This window comes from Erpetoichthys calabaricus, chromosome 15 (genome assembly GCF_900747795.2).
Source record: "Erpetoichthys calabaricus chromosome 15, fErpCal1.3, whole genome shotgun sequence".
Taxonomy (NCBI): domain Eukaryota; kingdom Metazoa; phylum Chordata; class Cladistia; order Polypteriformes; family Polypteridae; genus Erpetoichthys; species Erpetoichthys calabaricus.
The window spans coordinates 94966175-94984252 of NC_041408.2; the positions used below are offsets into that span (position 1 = coordinate 94966175).

An 18078-nucleotide genomic window follows, 5' to 3' on the forward strand; every position below is an offset into this window, starting at 1 on the left:
AGTTAAAGTTTTATCTGTATACTATAAGCAACATATTTTGCTGCATTTCATCTTAAAAATGATATTGTCATCATATGCGCTTTATAAAGTAGCGCAGGTTGTGCAATATTATAACTGTAGTGTAAGTTTACAGTGAGGTGATTGTACTTATAAGTACAAACAGTTCTACAAGGAGCACTTGATGGACTGATTGAGTGCGTTTATAGTTATTGGGATGAAACTGTTTCTGAAAGGCGAGTGAGAGTACTGTAATATGGAAAAAGATGATCCGCAGTGGCAACCCTTAACGGGAACAGCAAAAAGAAGAAGAAGATGCAGTGAGCGTAACAACGCTAAAGCAGTTCTGGTATTTGGAATACTATGGCTATTCCCTGGCCCATTATATTGCTGCAGGTTAATTACAATCAGATGCATTACACTAATAAACAATATGCAGTTAATTTCAGTGTATTTGATAAAGCCGCCGCCGTGGATGTGGATCTAAGAAAGAAAGGGTGATCACACAGGAACAGTAGCACTGCTTTGACGCTGGGTGCCGCCAGTCTGCAAAACCGAACGGAGAAATTGCGTACGCCAAGGTATGAGTTACCGTGGAAATGTGCGTGGCTTTACGCCATGTTTAGGTTTTATACATCGCGATTTGAGCGTGGAAAGGTTCGTACGCAACATTTCTGTGCGTACGCACCGTTTATACATGAGGCCCCTGGTCTTCCACTTTCTCACAAAAAGTTTCATATCCATTTGATGCCTCATAATTTCCTAAACACAATTTAAAAATTGGCCTGGACTGTAAAACACAAAGTCTGCTCCAAGGACTTCCATCTTGGGGCTTCACTTGCTGGATACAAAAACGAGCAATGGGTTGTCCTGGAGTTGTTTGATCTCATGGAGGTTCGTTGACCCTGAATGGTGCTGTAAGAGAGAAAATGGACCTGCTGTCTGCGACGAAGGTAACTTGGAGAAGCTGGAGTGAGACACAAGCCTGGGGCCGCACGCCTCTTCTTTATCACGGGTTCAGTCCCGGCCCCTGTGGTCCTAAGTGTGACATTTGTAAGTCATGACGGACAAATCCAAGTGAGGGCTTACTGGCTGGTGCAGGACCTTCCTGTTGAAGATCGGCAGCCCACACTGGGGTTGTTCCACTGCATTATTAATGCCTTCAATTCTTCTCTTTTTTGTCTCTTTAGAACTGGGAAAACTGATGGCCCTCAGCCACGAGATAAGAAACCCCTGTAAGTAAATGGAATGGCTCACCTGCCTCTGCTTGGATTGTCTTCAGCGTCTTTGTGCTGCTGAACACTCGCCGGCCGCGCGGCTGATGGGACATTGCATTGCATTTCTCTGCCTTGCCTTGGCCAGTGTGTTGTGTTTTTGCCTTTCACTGCTTTGCTGTTAGGTGTTGTCTGCCATTTGAAGTCAACATTGTGATTGTTAAATTTCACACACATTTCCCGTTGTCTCGAGTCACTTTATGACATGTAGGCATTTGACACCCCTAGCAGCAGTGAAAGGCAATGAACAGCATTGTCTCTAACACCATCACAGGTGCTGTGTTGTTCACAGTCCTTACTGTCACTCACTGGGAGTACTGGAGTTAAACGTTCACCTATCAGTGTTGTCATGAATGTCCCTATAACACTGAGACAAACAGACACGTTCAGATAACCAGGAAAGTCGGTTCATTTTGGTAATGCTGGATATGCAGGCAATGTAGCGAGAGTAGGGACAAGGTTGAGGAGACCCTGGAGAGGTGGAGATATGAGAGGAGAGGAATGAAGGTCAGTAGGACCACCAAGACAGAATACATGTGTGGGAATGAGAGGGGGGTCAGTGGAATGGTGAGGATGAGGGGAGTGGAGTTGGCGAAGGTGGAGGAGTTTAAATACTTGGGATCAACAGTACAGAGTAATGGGGAGTGTGAGGTGAAGAAGAGAGTGCAGGCAGGGTGGAGTGGGTGGAGAAGAGTGTCAGGAGTGATTAGTGACAGACGGGTAACAGCAAGAGTGACAGTGAAGATCTACAGGACGGTAGTGAGACCAGCTATGTTATATGGGCTAGGGACGGTGGCACAGGAGACAGAGCTGGAGGTGGCAGAGTTAAAGATGTTAAGACTTGCATTGGGTGAGACGAGGATGGACAGGATTAGAAATGAGGACATTAGAGGGTCAGCTCAGAGTCAGAGAGGTGAGATTGCGTTGGTTTGGACATGTGCAGAGGAGAGATGAGGGGTATAATGAGAGAAGGGTGCTAAGGATAGAGCTGCCAGGGAAAAGGAGAAGAGGAAGGCCTAAGAGAAGGTTTATGGATGTGGTGAGAGAGGACATGCAGGTGATGAGTGTGACAGAGCAAGATGACGAGGACAGGAAGAGATGGAAGCAGCCAAAAGAAGAAGAAGAAAGAAGGATATGCAGGCAATGCAAACAGTCACTACAAGTGAATCTGATTGGAGCCCACTGACTGTCACACTGATAGGGCCTGAGACTGAGACCCTCATGGCCAGACTGAGTGGCCAGTGTGCTCTCTTTGTAGCAATTAATGGAGTTTGTCGTTTATTTCCATGACTTATTTCTATTCTCGTTTTGCTACATTAATGAGGGCAGCTCACCAGAACGTTTAATGGACTCCCTTTATCATTCTTGGTTCCTTTCATATGTGTGCATGCTGTATAGTGACTTTCTTGTCTGAACTTTGTTTCATAGACCCTTTGCTCTCCTCATATACAGCAGGGGACCTTCCATCTCCATCCATTTATTCACGTTTTACTTTTCTTATTTTCTTTTAAGTGATTCCTCTCAAAACCGAACTGTCCTATGAGATTTTTGAACGAGGACAAGTTCGGTTCTGGCTGCAGGCTGAGAAGTTGTCTTCTGCCGCTAATTATCGTTTCATTATCAATGACCTGGAGGTGTCGAACAGTGAGGTGAGTGCTTTCTGCTACTTCAGGGCATCCTTGGCCATCTTGTGGCTTCCCGTCTGTGGCACCGTTGGGCCGATCAGTCGACCTGCTGTTAGACGTGTGCTGGTTGGTGTGCAGTGTCAGCCAGGGATCATGGTGACGTTAGTATTCTCATTTTTTAGCTTTATGTGGAAACAAAACAACATAAAGAAATACAAAATAATCAAACAAATGGAAAAAGTCAGAATTAATATCAACCCAAATGCTGTTCAAAAGAAACGGAACAAACTTCATGTGGTAGAGGTACAGAAGAAATGAGAAACGTTTGTCAGATAGTTGGCATATTAAAAAGTGTGCCTCGATTTAAAAGTCAATCTGTCAGTCAGTCATTATCCAACCCGCTATATCCTAAGACAGGGTCACGGGGGTCTGCTGGAGCCATTCCCAGTCAACACATGGCACAAGGCAGGAAACAAACCCCGGGCAGGGTGCCAGCCCACCACAGGGCACACACACCAATCACAATTTAGGACCGCCAATGCACCTAACCTGCATGTCTTTGGACTGTGGGAGACACGGGGACACAGACACGGGGAGAACATGCAAACTCCACACGGGGAGGACCCGGGAAGTGAGCCCTTAAGGGTCTCCTAACTGCGAGGCAGCAGCGCTACCACTGTGCCACTGTACCGCCCGTTCAATTTAAAAGTGTAATATCTAAATAGGCTCAATTGTAATAGAAATTTGTCACTTTTCACCTTCTGATGGAGGTCCATACAGGGCTAGACCCCTAGTAAAAGATCAAAAATAACCTCATATTCAACATCACTGACCTTGAAATAGTCTAAAATGACACCCCACATGTCAAGGTTTGTAATCTCTCATTTTGAACCTTCTGGGAGCGGCTCGTAGTGGGCCAGGACCACCAGTAAAGAATCAAATATGAAAAATAAGATCATATTTGTGGACAGCAACTTTGAAACAACATAAATGGCACTCCACATGTCTACATTACTGATCCCCACTTTTTTGAAGTTTCCTGGCCCCTCATGTCCCATTCAGAGGTGACCCCCCTGTGGTGGGCTGATGTGGCCTGCACAACTTCAAGCCCGTCTGATCATTTTTACTGAAGGCACCAATTGGTTTACTTTTTATCGTGATGACACTCCACACGCCGATATCACAGATCCTTATTTTCTCGATGTTTTCTGGTCCCTTTTATCCTATTAGGGGGTGAACCCCTGGGGTTGGTTGATGTGGCCTGCACAACTTCAAGTCCGTCTGATCATTTTTGCTGCAGACACCGTTTGTTTTACTCTTCATCATAAGGGTGTCATTCACTGTGAAAAATATGGTTCAAAAATGGCCTAAAAATGTGGGTTTTGAGGGTCTAGAGGGCCAAAATCTCAACATCTTGCATGACTAAACATCAGGGCGAGTCCAACGCTATGTCACATGTGGGGTTTTTCATGTACCGGTGACAAAACAGAAGTGATTTCAAAGCGTTCAGAATGAATTTTTATGAACACGATATTCTATCAAGTATAACAGCAAACTTTGAAACCTCACTAAAGCTCAGCACTCAGGTCGCCCGGCCCAATGCCAGGATGACCTTCTGTTTCTAAGTGTCTCTACTGTGGAGTGCCCACCCAATAAAACAATTCCAAGTTTCAAATCTGGCCTTTGTACTCTGCCCACTGAGTACGGGTCTGTCCATTTTAGCTTTGAAAGAATGGAAACATTTCATGAGAAACTGAATTTGCAGCTAAACTCGACATGGCGCAATTTGTAAAACAATTGGCGAATCACCTCCAGCAATTCTCATGGCATTGACTCAAGATGAAACACTTTTACTTCTTGTCTGGAAACATTTCCATGCGCTGATTCTGTGTGTGTCTGCTTGTCATTCAGAATTTAAATAAAGATATCTACTAAAAAAAAATTAAAAATCACCGGACTCATTTCCTGTCACGTGCACACCAGACATGTTCCAGTAGTACGATGCCCACTTTGCCAGTTACGATGACACTGTTTGGCAATTGCAATCCTGGAGAGTCATCAGAGATAGAAAAAGAACGTGAAGTTCCACGGGTCAAAGAAACAGGAGAGGACGTTGCTAGGAAACAGGGGAGGGGCTTCTGATGTAGTCCTGTTTTCCTGTGGAGGAGACTCGGAATTAAACATGACGGCGTGTTTTAGTGTGTCTTCAAATACAAAATATGCAATACGCCGCATGTTTTAAATTTACAGATGTGAATGAGAGGCAGAACTGATCAGAGTCCTGTGTGATAGACTAAGGCCCTGTCAAGTTTCACGACTTTTCCAGCGACTTTCAAAGGTTGACTTCATTTAGATAGTCTAGCCGAGTCGGAAGTAGTTGCGTCATGCTCAAGTGATAATTGGTCATGTAGCATGACATCCCTGCAATTCAGTTTGACAAAATCAAAGTCTTAAGTCATAAGAGCGGGCCGTGTGTGCAGGAGCCGAGATCCAATGAGCACTCAGCCAGAAGTGCAATGCATAGAATGAAGTGACGAGGCATAAAGAACACTTTGGTTTGGACCTCACAAGCAGAGGAGAGGCTGGTGTGTCTGACGCCTCGTGTTTTATGTGCCACAGTAGAATGGACAAAAGAACGATAATGGGGTCGAGATTGTGGCTGAACTCGCCATACTTGTAAAGCCTTGTAAATCCTCCATCAGGCAGCACGTCGTTGGCTGTCACAAAATGGGCAAGCTGGTGGCACATTGGAAAGTGAAACTGTGACTTGTCACACACCCTAGGACTGTGTATCGAGATTTCCTTGATTGAGATTGCCTTTTAGGCAAATCCCTTTTCCTTTCTTTACTCCTTTTATTAATAAATTCTTATTTTATAAAGATTCGTTGCTGCCCCTTAGGTGTGCAAACCAAAGTTTTTATGGTTTCACTCCGTTTTTGGGCAGTTTGAGACATTTGTAATATTTGGAACTTTAAAAGCAAGCTCCCCATTACTAGGCCTGTGCAGGCCACAGCCTGCAGATAGCAGTTTGGGGTCTCGCTACCAAGAGGTGAGTCTCTTCTGGGCCGGCCAGTGGAAGTCCTGGCCTGGTTTTGTGGCCTCATACACTTTTTGCCATGTCTGTAACTGCAGATCACAGAACATCTGTTCTGATTGAGTTAAACGTAGAACTGAAATCCACAAATAGGATCCTGGTATAAGTAGCTAGTGAGTGTAAATGTTACAAGATGGCGCAGAGAGCCTTGTTTACTGCCCTTTAACTGACTTGCAGTGGGTTAAGGAGAAGAAAGGCTTGAGTGGTCATTCGTCATTACTGCGGAGGTCAGCACCACCGCCCTGTCGTGTTTTATGTCAAGCTCTGCAATATCTCAGGCACAGAGATCTGCAAAGGCAGTCATCAAGTCTGACATCCCCGCCAACCACAATTCAAGTAACGTGGCTCTGACTTTACATTTATTATGTAGGTTAACATGAACACGTGAACACGGCTTTAGGGAGCGCTATTTTCAACCCCCAAAACAAGTCCTTCACACCTCCAAAAAACATTTTTAGTAAGGTTCACATGTCACAATCGCAAAACTCTTCCTGCAAACTTCATTTTATGGTTGGTTTCACAGAACTTTGTGTAAATGGAAACTGGCCAGTTTTGCTCATCACTGATTATGTGATTGCACTTGATCTTGTCCAGACTTTTGTTTATGATGTAGCTTTTGGAAAAACATAAAAATAAAAATGAAAGGTGCAATTGTGCAATTTTGAAACCAGGTAATAATGTGTGTATCCGCAGAGTCATAAGATTAAATGCGACCGCTCCACTGGCATTATCGAGATGGTTATGGACAAGTTCACGGCTCACAGCGAGGGCACCTACACAGTTCAGATCCAAGATGGCAAAGCCAAGAACCAGTCATCTCTGGTTCTGATCGGAGACGGTAAGACTGCAGGGCTGCATGGGGACTTGAGGGCCGCATGCAGGACTCTGTCCTGATGTGAGGTTCATCTCTGTCTTTTTTTTCAGTTTTCAAAGCAGCCTTGGAGGAAGCGGAATTCCAAAGGAGGGAATATCTCCGGAAACAAGGTACTCCATTTTCATCCAAGTCTTTATTTTGTATTTTGGATGCCCACAAGTGGGTTAAGACAAAGAAAGGATGGACACAGCGACCAATGGGCAATCTGTAGGGTGTGCTGTGTGGGTGGAGCCCCAGGAGGCGGAGCCACTCTGACATCACTGCTGCCGACTCCTCCTTCTGCCTTTATAAGACTCAGCAGTGGAGCGAGTGTACGGAGTTACTGTCAGAGTGGGAGTTTTGCTCTTCTTGGTTATTCCAGTTTATTGGATTTGTCTTACAGTTGTGCATTTGTTGGCTTTGCATTGCCTTTAAGGGAAATCCTTTTTACCTTTCTTTTTGCCCTGTTTTCTTATCTTACTCATTTTGCTGTGTCGTCTGCGTTTTTGTAGCTCGTCTTTTTGTCAACCCGAGGTGTCGCCGTTTCACTTTAGCCAGTTTGTAGCCCGGGTGGCCGCAGGCTCTCACTTTATTTAACATTTCCAGCCTCCTGACTGTCAGGAGCCCCTCATCCAAGTCATGTTTTTCGTATCTAACTCACCAGTAAAGGCTGCCAAACACGAATCCTTCTTGGAAGGGACACCCATGTGTCACAGGGTGCGTGTACTTAACCTGGCAGAACGCAGAATTAACCGTGCAGACCCACCTCGCCTGCTCCATTTCATGTCAGAACATTAGCCTTTGGTTTTTTTTTTTATTCCCTTTTAGGACCTCATTTCTTGGAATACATCTTCTGGCACGTGGAAGAAGACTGCACAGTCATGCTGGTTTGCAAGGTACAAAAGGCCCACAGGTGCCACCACTCTGAAATGTGCAATTCGCTTACACCTGACTGTCCTTTTTTATTTTATTTATTCTCTGCTTTCAGGTGGCAAATGTTAAGAAAGAATCGATGTTTCACTGGTATAAGGACAATGTGCAAATCATACCCGAGGAGCCTGTGAACTTACAGAACGGAACCTGCAAGTTACCCATTTGCCAGGTGAGCCGCTTCATCATCCACTTCGTGAACAAGCTGTCCTCTGTAATCGGAGCCATTGGGAGCAACGAAAGAAATCAGACCCAACAATGGAAGGCGCCTACATAGACACGGGGGTCAAACAAGAGTTGCTGATCAACTTAGCATCCTGGGAGGAAATCACACGTACAATCCGTATCACTACAGTTCCCAGCATGCCCTGCGGGTGTCCATACGGCTACCAGAGCCCAGGAATGCTGCCCTCTAGTGTGTTGGGAAAGCAAAAAGGCCAAGCAGGTTGCCTCCCATGTCCTTCTGTCATAGTGGCTTCCCAGCTGGGAAACGATCTTCAGTTGAGCCCCTCCGGGATGCCAACATATCCACTGCGGTGTTGGCACCTTCTGCCAGTCTCCCGGCTGTGACTGGGACTGCCTTGTCTTTCCTCCTGGCCTCTGGGCAAGGTAAGAAACCTTGAACCAGCCCATGCTTGCCATCCGCTACAATAAATTAATTAATAACAAAGAAACAAACAAATAAATAAATGCACAAACAGCAAAATGAACTCAGACTGTAAGCATTTAGTCTGAGACATTGGGAGGAAGCATTGAGAAAAGTTCCCAAAAGTTGCTCCTTAGCCCACCGTGGAGGAATAAACTTGTGGCTAAATGTGCTCCAAGACAGCGCCTCCTGGAGGAGATGGTGGGCACTTTTCAGGATGCCATCCAAGTTTGCCACCTTTCTATTTTCCACAACCGCTTCCACTTTCTCCAGAGTCAGTCCTGTGATGGAGTAGGTGTTCCTGCTGAGTTTGTTCAGACATTTTGTGATTTTTGAACTGAAGGTGCTTCTCCAGGAGATAACTGGCTACCATGGACTTGTCAAACATCTCCAGCAACTCACTGCACACATCAATAGACCCGAGTCTCCTCAGGAAGCCCTTCTTGTCCACCGCCGCCATATTGTCAGACCAGTTCAGTTTGCACGTCCTCCCCCTGAATGGTCTCTGAGGCTCTCTAGCATGTCAGAAGACCACCACCTTGTCTTGCTGGTCCTCCTCAAGCCTTCTGTAGTCTGAGTGCACATGGCTTCTTGTCGGGGTGACTGATGGAGGGTGTAGGCGCTACAAGAGAACGCTGCCTCCTGCAGGGCTGGTCTGGACCAGGAGACCCTCGTCAGGATGAAGCAGGTTTAGAAAATCAAAGAATGGAGGAAGCTCTTTCAGTGCTCATTGTTTCATGATCTTTCATTTCAGTTTTCGAAGAAGGATCAGGGAATTTATAAAGCAACTATTGCTGATGACCGAGGGCAGGACATATCCATCTTTGATGTCTCTGGTGCAGGTAAGATTGCTTGATTGATGTTTGACATTAGCTGAGATTTACAGCACAGTCTGCTGGCTGCTGACGTGAGGACCTCACAGCATTGAATGAGTGGGTCAGCGAGCTAACTGACGTGGACGGGGTGAACGACCTGCTCTCGTTTAATCCCATTTTCAAGGCCATGTTCAGTGGGGACTGGGCGCCTTGATTGGTTGTGTTTGTGTGTTGGTAACGACCCCACTGTGTGACGTCATCAACGGTATGGAATCAAAGGGCCCTCCTCTCATCCCATCGCTGCTCAGACGTTGCTTGCGTTTTTTTTGCTGGAAGAACTCCAGATGACATTTTTCTGAGTTTGAATTTTGGCTTTTTCATTTTTACTTGCTCAATAATTGGAATCCTCCAAAAATTCAATTTCAAGATTTTAATGAATCTTGACGTTTTAGACCTCCCGGAGTCCGAATATACCATTTTTGGAATGATGTCTGTGTGTGTTAACAGGATAACCTGAGGACGCTTTCACTCAGGTCAACCAAATTTTGCATACAAGTATTCGGTACAAAACGTAGATTTCTATCAACCTTTGAGCTATTTCCGCTAACCAGAAGTACTACTTTACCTGAATACATACTCGATTTATTTAACTCTACTTTTATAGTAAGTGTTCAGTATATTATTAACTAGCCGTCCCCCGCAGTTCTGCCGGTGTTCTGACGATTTGTCCTACTTTGTCGAAGTATCCTACCGTAGTTTATTTATGGAAATGTTAACATTTCTCAATTTACTCTATATGCATCATTTAATGCCCAAAAGAGACACAGCCTGATGCAAAGATTTCACAAGACGGTCATTACTCGTGCATGGATACAATGGGCTGTACAAGATTAAAAGTCACACATGCAAAATATACAACTTATAAAATGTTGACAGTAAATAACTATGCAGTAAACTGTAATAAATGCATTAATGTAGTAAGGCTAAGAAAAGCATACAGTAACACTTACCTCAAACTTCAACACTAGGTAGAAAAGTTGCGTAATTTTGGTCTGCGCATGCGTAGTATCAGTGAGTAGATCATTTCGATGGGTAGGATGTTTCGTTAGAACTCCGGCGTAGAAGTGAAACATGACAGTGAGGAGGACCCGCCCAGCTCTCCACTCCTGACGTCACGCTTCCGCCTCCCCTCGGCCCGAAACCTCTCTCGCGCGAATATGCAAGCGAACTCTGATTCTTAGCGCGATGAGAGAAGTCGCAGAATCACCCGGAATGTTCATGCAAATTCTACAAAAAAAACACCCGATCTAAATCCGTGAAGTACTTCTCTCATTCGCTAGCTAAGCGGATGTAAGGTACACGTACCCGATGTAAACCTGTTAAGAAGTTCTCTTGTGAAAAGCGGACAGACGTTGGATTTTATATCCATCCATCCATTATCCAACCCGCTATATCCTAACTACAAGGTCACGGGGGTCTGCTGGAGCAAATCCCAGCCAACACAGGGCGCAAGGCAGGAAACAAACCCCGGGCAGGGCGCACACACACCAGGGACAATTCAGGACCGCCAATGCACCTAACCTGCATGTCTTTGGGAGGAAACCGGAGTAGACGCAGACGCGGATTTTATAGATAGAGAGAGAATTGATTTGATTTTTTGTGGATAGTTCTTAATATAATCACTGTCTTCCGGTTTACTCCTCAAATAACCATCGCCATATCTGCGTATGCGTATACTAGTGATGGGAAGTTCGGATCATTTTACCGACTCGGACCTTTGAGTCTCGTTCAGCAAAATGAACGAATCCTTTTTCGAGTCATTTCGTTCATTTTAGCAAAATATAATTAAAAAGTTACCTGTTACCTCCCAAACACATCTACTGCTTACACAAATGTTGATCACACTACAAACAAGACAAAACTATAATGCTATAAGAAACAGAAAATATTAATTCATTGTTTACCTGGGTCTTTAGTCTGTGATTCGCTCACCTCGCCTCTTATCTGACAAGTTTTCGGGTTTGAGTCGTTCGTTCATCACGTGACAGCCCCATAAGCTTAACCTATGCAGTCTGAGCCGGAAAGAGAATTGATTGGTTCATCTCTCGAGTCTTTCAAGTCGTTCGTTCTTTTGTCACGTGACCGCTTACCGGCTCAGTACCTCAGTCAAATACTAACGTAAAATTCCATTTGTTGTATGTTGGATCATATTTAGAAATTATCATAAAATTATCAAAATTATCTAAAACGCATTTTCTTATAAATAAAAAAGGTCTGTCAATTTCTGTCACTATGATTTTGTTACTGTTTCTTGAGGATCACTCCCACGAGACGACTTCCCGAGTCACATTAAAGATTCGTTCAAATCGTTCAAGAACGACCCATCACTGGCGTATACGAGGAAGTCGAGGGGAGAGCACTCCCGGTTTTTTGATTTTTTTGCTTCTCCCAGTTTCGATCTTTACTTTCCTTTTGACTCCAACTCCGTTGCTTTGACTGTCAATTCGCTTTCTGTTTTCAGTTTGACAAAGCGAACGCTCGATTTGTGTTTTAGACATTTGTTTGGCATGTTGTCTCTAATACGTCTCATCATGTCCTAAAGGTCTGTCTCCATATCCATAAGGTGGTTGAATCCTAAAGTTATGCTTGATGTCCCGGAGGGTAGCGTTGTGATGTCGTTACAAGCCTCTAAATAAATAAAAACAAATTAACAATAATCTGAATTACCGTGGGCGGCACGGTGGCGCAGTGGGTAGCGCTGCTGCCTCGCAGTTGGGAGACCTGGGGACCTGCCCGGGTCCTCCCTGCGTGGAGTTTGCATGTTCTCCCCGTGTCTGCGTGGGTTTCCTCCCACAGTCCAAAGACATGCAGGTTAGGTGGATTGGTGATTCTAAATTGGCCCTAGTGTGTGCTTGGTGTGTGGGTGTGTGTGTGTGTGTCCTGCGGTGGGTTGGCACCCTGCCTTGTGCCCTGTATTGGCTGGGATTGGCTCCAGCAGACTCCCGTGACCCTGTGTTCGGATTCAGCGGGTTGGAAAATGGATAGACGTACATGATAAACAAGAAGAGTTGTGTTACATACTTCAAATATGTTGAAATGTCTACCACTTTCTAACCTGCTCTGTCCTGAACAGGGTCTGCTGGAGCCTATCCCAGCTGGCACAGGGCGCCAGTCCATCGCGGGGTGAACACACACTCTCACACACACACACACACTGGGACCAATGCACATAATCTGCACGTCTTGGGACAGTGGGAGGAAACCCACCCAGACACGGGGAGAACATGCAAACCCCCTGGTCTCCTTGCTGTGAGGGTGCAGTGCCACCACTGTGCCACTCTTCTGCCCAGTTTAAATGTTTCAGGTCAGTTGTAATAAAAATTTGTCACTTGTCACAGTCTGATGGAGGTCCACAGGGGGCAAGGTCCCTAGTAAAGAATCAAAAATCGCATCATATTTGTAATCTGTGACCTTTAAACTGTCTAAAGCAATACCCCACATGCCTGTGTTTGAAATGTGTCATTTTTAACCTTCTGGGAGTGGCTTTTAGAGAGCTAGGACCACCAGAAAGGAATCAAATATCGGACATATGATCCTGATCAGAAACCTCAAGACAACAGAAAAACGACACTCCACATGCCTATACTGTATTACGGATCCCCACTTTTTTTGAGTTTTCGTGGCCCCTCATGTCCCATTCAGAGGTGACCCCCTGGGGTGGGTTGATGTGGCCTGCACAACTTGAAGTCCTTCTGATCGTTTTTGCTGGAGGCACCGATTGGTTTACTTTTTATCGTAAGGGTGTTATTTCCTGCTCAAAATGTGTTGGCCTAAAAATGAGGGAATTTGGGGTCTAGATGGACAAAAACAAAGAGGGAACCCCAAAAAGCTCGACATGTTGCGTAGCTGGAGATCAAGACGAGTCGAATGGTATCTCGTTTCTCTTACTGGTGAATCAGCAGGAGCTGGAAACAAACCTGACGTGACAAGCGTTCAGAAGGAATTCTTTTGAGCACACGCCATTAGTAACTTACACTGAAGTTCCGCTAGATGGCAGTGTGATTCACGAATGGGTCTGCGGTATGACGGCTGAAGGCGCAAAGTCAACCAATAAAGAACAGCAACACGTTTCAAGTAAAGCGTCATATGAGCGTCATAATATGAATATTTAAGTATTATTGAACATAGCACTGAGGCAAACATTCATCTAACAGAAATACTAAACATTACAACTCAAAGAACGTTACTTTTAATCATATAACAAATGGGTAATATAAAATAAATGCAAATGAATTAACTTCTTGTCATTACACGCACACATCCCGACTGATTCTGTGCAATTATTAGACATTATGACATCTCTGCATGGAAATAAAGTGGTAGACGTGCATCACTCTCTCCCAGCTAACATCATAAATACCCTCATGCATGCTGGGACACACCGCCTTCTCTAGCAATAAATTAAAGAAAGAACATCAGGAGGAATTTACACATCTCCAAACATTAAAACACCCAGGAAGTGAAAGTTGAGCTTCACAATTCAAAGGGTTAAATTCAGGAAAATTACAAACAAATATGCAAATGACTCCAAAGAAACCTAAACAACTCAAAAAGCAAAGTCTAACATGCAGACATTTGTAAGCCTGAAACCAGAGAATCCAAAACCCAGAAAGGAGAAACCAAAGAAGAAGCCTGAAGTGGGGAATCACAAAGAGAGCCAAAGATCACATAAATACAACTGCATAATTCAATGAATTCCTGTAAGGGTGCCCCACAATTGTATTTTTAGTCACATATGACCAACAAATTCTTAGTACAAGAAAGTAAAATATTGTTTTACTTTTTAGTGCATTTTTCAATAGAATTGTGTCACTTAAGAATCTTTTTTAAGTATATTTTAGCAACCCTAATGCCACACAGTCCTCAGCACGTTAGACAAACCTTGAGCCTCTGATCTTGGAGTGAAATAAGTGCAACATCCATCATCCAACCCGCTGAATCTGAACACAGGGTCACGGGGGTCTGCTGGAGCCAATCCCAGCCAACACAGGGCACAAGGCAGGAAACAATCCCGGGCAGGGTGCCAACCCACCGCAGGACACACACAAACACACCCAAACACCAAGCACACACTAGGGCCAATTTAGAATCGCCAATCCACCTAACCTGCATGTGTTTGGACTGTGGGAGGAAACCGGAGCGCCCGAAGGAAACCCACGCAGACACGGGGAGAACAGGCATTCAATCAGATTGTGACACAGACTTCGAATGCCGTGAATGTAATTACCCCGATCTACATGCTGTCAAATAAATGAACCACACGCCGTGGTGCAACGTTAGGGGCATCGCCTCTGGCGCTGACGTCCGAGGTTCGATTCCCGAGAGGGAGTGCAGTGGAGTGTGTACACCTGATGAGCCCAGAATGAGGGCGAAACACGTGTCGTGTACTCTTTGCATTTATTTGACAGTAAACTATTTCAACCATATATTATAATATATATATATATATATATAAATGATGAAAAATTGGTAAAATTAAAAAAAAATTAGTTTGTTTGCAATAGTCTTGAACCTTTAACTGTTTGATTAAATGTCCAACACTCTAACCTCGTGACCAGTGTTGCTTAACTGTCATATTGAAGTAATTGGACAAAACTTCAATATCAATTAATCAAAATTATTTCTCTCTGTTATAAAAGGAAATCCTGAGATGAGACTTTTCAGAGATAATTTCAAGTCCCGCGAGACAAGACTTAGGCCATGAGATTTCTTCAAGTCCCACCCTCCTCTCAACCATATTCAAACCACGCCCACAGCTCTCTCACCTCTCATTGGTGTCAATGCTTTTGACAGACTCACTTCCTGCGCTCTCACCTCTTATAAATTTTTACGTTTTCCTCACTTTAAGTTCCCAATAAAAGAAGATGTATTATGTCCAAATCTTATTGAAAAATTTCATCCCGAAGAGTTATCAACAGAAGAAATGAGTACACGGGCAACCCTAACACAGAGAAATGATGAAGTGAAACGAATTAACGCAAAAATGTTGATTGGTTACATGGAAAATTGATTAAAAGTTTATCAATTGACTACACTGAAACAGTTGGTGGTGATGGTGTGGAAGATGAAAACATCAACTTACAATATCATGTAAAATATCTACAACCGATAACAGCGTTCGGTCTTCCACCAGCCAAATTACTGTAGAAAGAAGGATGTATCCAAGAAAGGTAATGTAGTCCATCTTCACTAATGACATGAGACACCAAAGGAGATCTTGATATGCCACTCATATTAAAACATTTACAGTTTCCCGTTAGAAAAGCTTTTGCAAAGACAATTAACTGTTTAAATTGTCAGGGGGCAAAGCCTCCTAGTTTATAAATTAATTTGTCTACATCAGTCTTAAACCTTCAACCATTTGATCAAAATTCTAACATGCTAACGATTTGATCAGCACTGTAATTTTTTCATAAATATGTGTGTTGGCTAAAAGCACTATATATATGTGTAATCACTAAAAGTATAATATAAGGAAATGAGAAATATAAATTTGACATAATTAATGTACAGATCCTAGGTACAAATTGATGAAATATCGCATTGTCGTTGGAGATCAACATGCATGCGTAGTCTGAAGGAAATCAGATCAGAGAAAAAGGGTTAACAATTGATTGCAAAATTTGACCCAGACAAATAGAGAGGGCAAGTTCAATAAAATTGTATAATAATAATAATAATAATAATAATAATAGTAATAATAAAAACAGGTATTTCAAATCCTTCAGCAAAGCACTTGAGGTGCAGCTGCAGCACCCATGCATCCCACCATAAAACAGAAAAGGAAAAAGACAGCAACAACCAAAAACGGATCACGACATACAAAACTCAGTGAAGACCAATTACACCAAGAAAGAAGATACCTGAACAAGTAAACCTAACGGTATTGAAAAAACAATTCACAAAAGAGAGAACGGAGTTCAGAAATTGCAAAACATCTAATATAATTCAGACACAGAGCTACGAGCACACTGGAGCATTTGTGGCTCACAGGGTTACTCAGCAGCCGAGTTTGACTTCAGACAGAGTTTTGTCAAATTGATACTAACATTCATTTTGCAAGTGATTTCATAATCACGTCTTTCCAGACTGACTAAAAAGAGATTTTGCGAGATTAGAAAACCGAGGTTGTTGCTCCCGTGTTCACGCTTGTGTGTTTTTTTGTTGTACCTTACACAACAAGAGCAGCGAGAGTGAATGGCTGTAACCAGGAAATGAAACGTCTAAAACTTGGCTGAGATTGAGTCACCTAAAGTCCATCCTGTCGTTCACCAAACCCAAAGCCGTAGTCGTTAACCGTGAAGATCAGTAGAACCAGTAACCACTCACTCACAAGAAGGCTTTCATTGTTTGCCCTCTAATGTGACTCAAGATGGTGTCATATTGGCCTGTTTGCTGATAATCATTCTGTCCCTTCCTAGTTCAGACGGTGCATTTTTCACCTTCATTGGGGGTTTTGAGGTCTGCAGATACTGGTCAACAAGCATTTTGCTACTGGGATTCTTTCCCCTGTTCTTAAACAAATTTCACTTGCTGACTGCAAATCTGAAAACCGTTTTCGTCCACATTTTTTAGTTATGATGTTCCAGGGTGACTGGACAGTAAAGATGGATAACCATTTTGATAAATACCGGTAATTCTACTAGGGATGCCTCACACTACTAACAGCTGTGAGTTATTTACCTTGTCATTATTAATTTTGTTTAAAAATTATTCATTTTTAATTCGCGGAAAAAATATTTGTTACTGATTACCAAGCATAACGACACAACTCAGGCTTGACGCTGCAGTAGGTAGGCAGTCGGTTTTACTGTTTCCTTAACATAACATTGCATTTCAGGACATTTCGTTCGTTAGATTCACCGTTACTTTGAAAATTTTGTCAAGGCGATGGATGCGTTTCAGCTTTTAAGAAATAAGTTTGGTCTCGAGAAAAGTGAAGTCAAAAACTAAGGAAGGCGTTTTTTTTGGTCCTGAAATCCATGAACTGATGCTTGACGAGGAGTTCAAGTGGGAACTGAAGCCCACTGAATCAGCAGCACGCTCATTCGTTCAGGTTGTCCAGAATTTTGTTGGCAGTCACAGAGCAGAGAGGTATGCTGAGCTGGTGGAGGACCTGCTGGTATCGTCTTCTGGTTTGTTTTCAGAATAAACACATCAAAACAATTTTGGTGGGACAGAGTCCAGACTCCAGATATCGTCTTGATATATTGATATTCAAACGTGTCGAAACGTCAATGATGTGTATCTCAAAAACCTGATGTGCTAACTTCATTCCGATTTCACTTATGAAATCAGTGTAGAAAACTTCATGAAGAGCTGGTTGGAAGTTCCCAGCAGCAAACAAAAAATATTTTTTGTAGACCTGTGTTCTGAATCGACTGTGAGTTTGTGTAACTAAGCCTTAACTTTGTTTTGTTATTTTAATTTTACTTTTATTGCTGCCATGTTGTGTAGGTATGACTAGCGCCATTTTGTGCTGTAGTCACGGGGACTGCCTTTGCACCTCTAGGGACTTGACTTTGGGGTCTTGAACCCTGTCTAATAACTCATTGGGGTTTAAAGTTCACTTCTTACCCAAGCTAACGGATACCATTGCCCAGATATTTTAAAATTCCTGTTAATTCGTTCAGTTCTTTCAGCCTTCACTTGATCTTTGTCTTATTGTGTGTTTTGACATTAGTCATGGTGTGCTTGACTTCTCCGTCCTCAATGCTTTTCCTGGGTTTGACTACATCTCGTCTCTTCTTCTGGTTACTACTGCAAGTCTTTTTGTTAGTTTGC

General features: G+C 43.4%; 1 protein-coding gene across 1 annotated transcript in view; it reads left to right on the forward strand.

Annotated features, from left to right (window-relative positions):
- The window catches only part of myom2b (myomesin 2b), a 113657-nt gene that overhangs the window by 73649 nt on the left and 21930 nt on the right, over positions 1-18078 (forward strand). Inside the window, 7 exon segments of the mRNA XM_051919405.1 lie at positions 1188-1232; positions 2784-2920; positions 6684-6828; positions 6915-6974; positions 7672-7739; positions 7832-7945; positions 9174-9261. Of these exon segments, the coding sequence (XP_051775365.1) occupies positions 1188-1232; positions 2784-2920; positions 6684-6828; positions 6915-6974; positions 7672-7739; positions 7832-7945; positions 9174-9261 (657 nt within the window).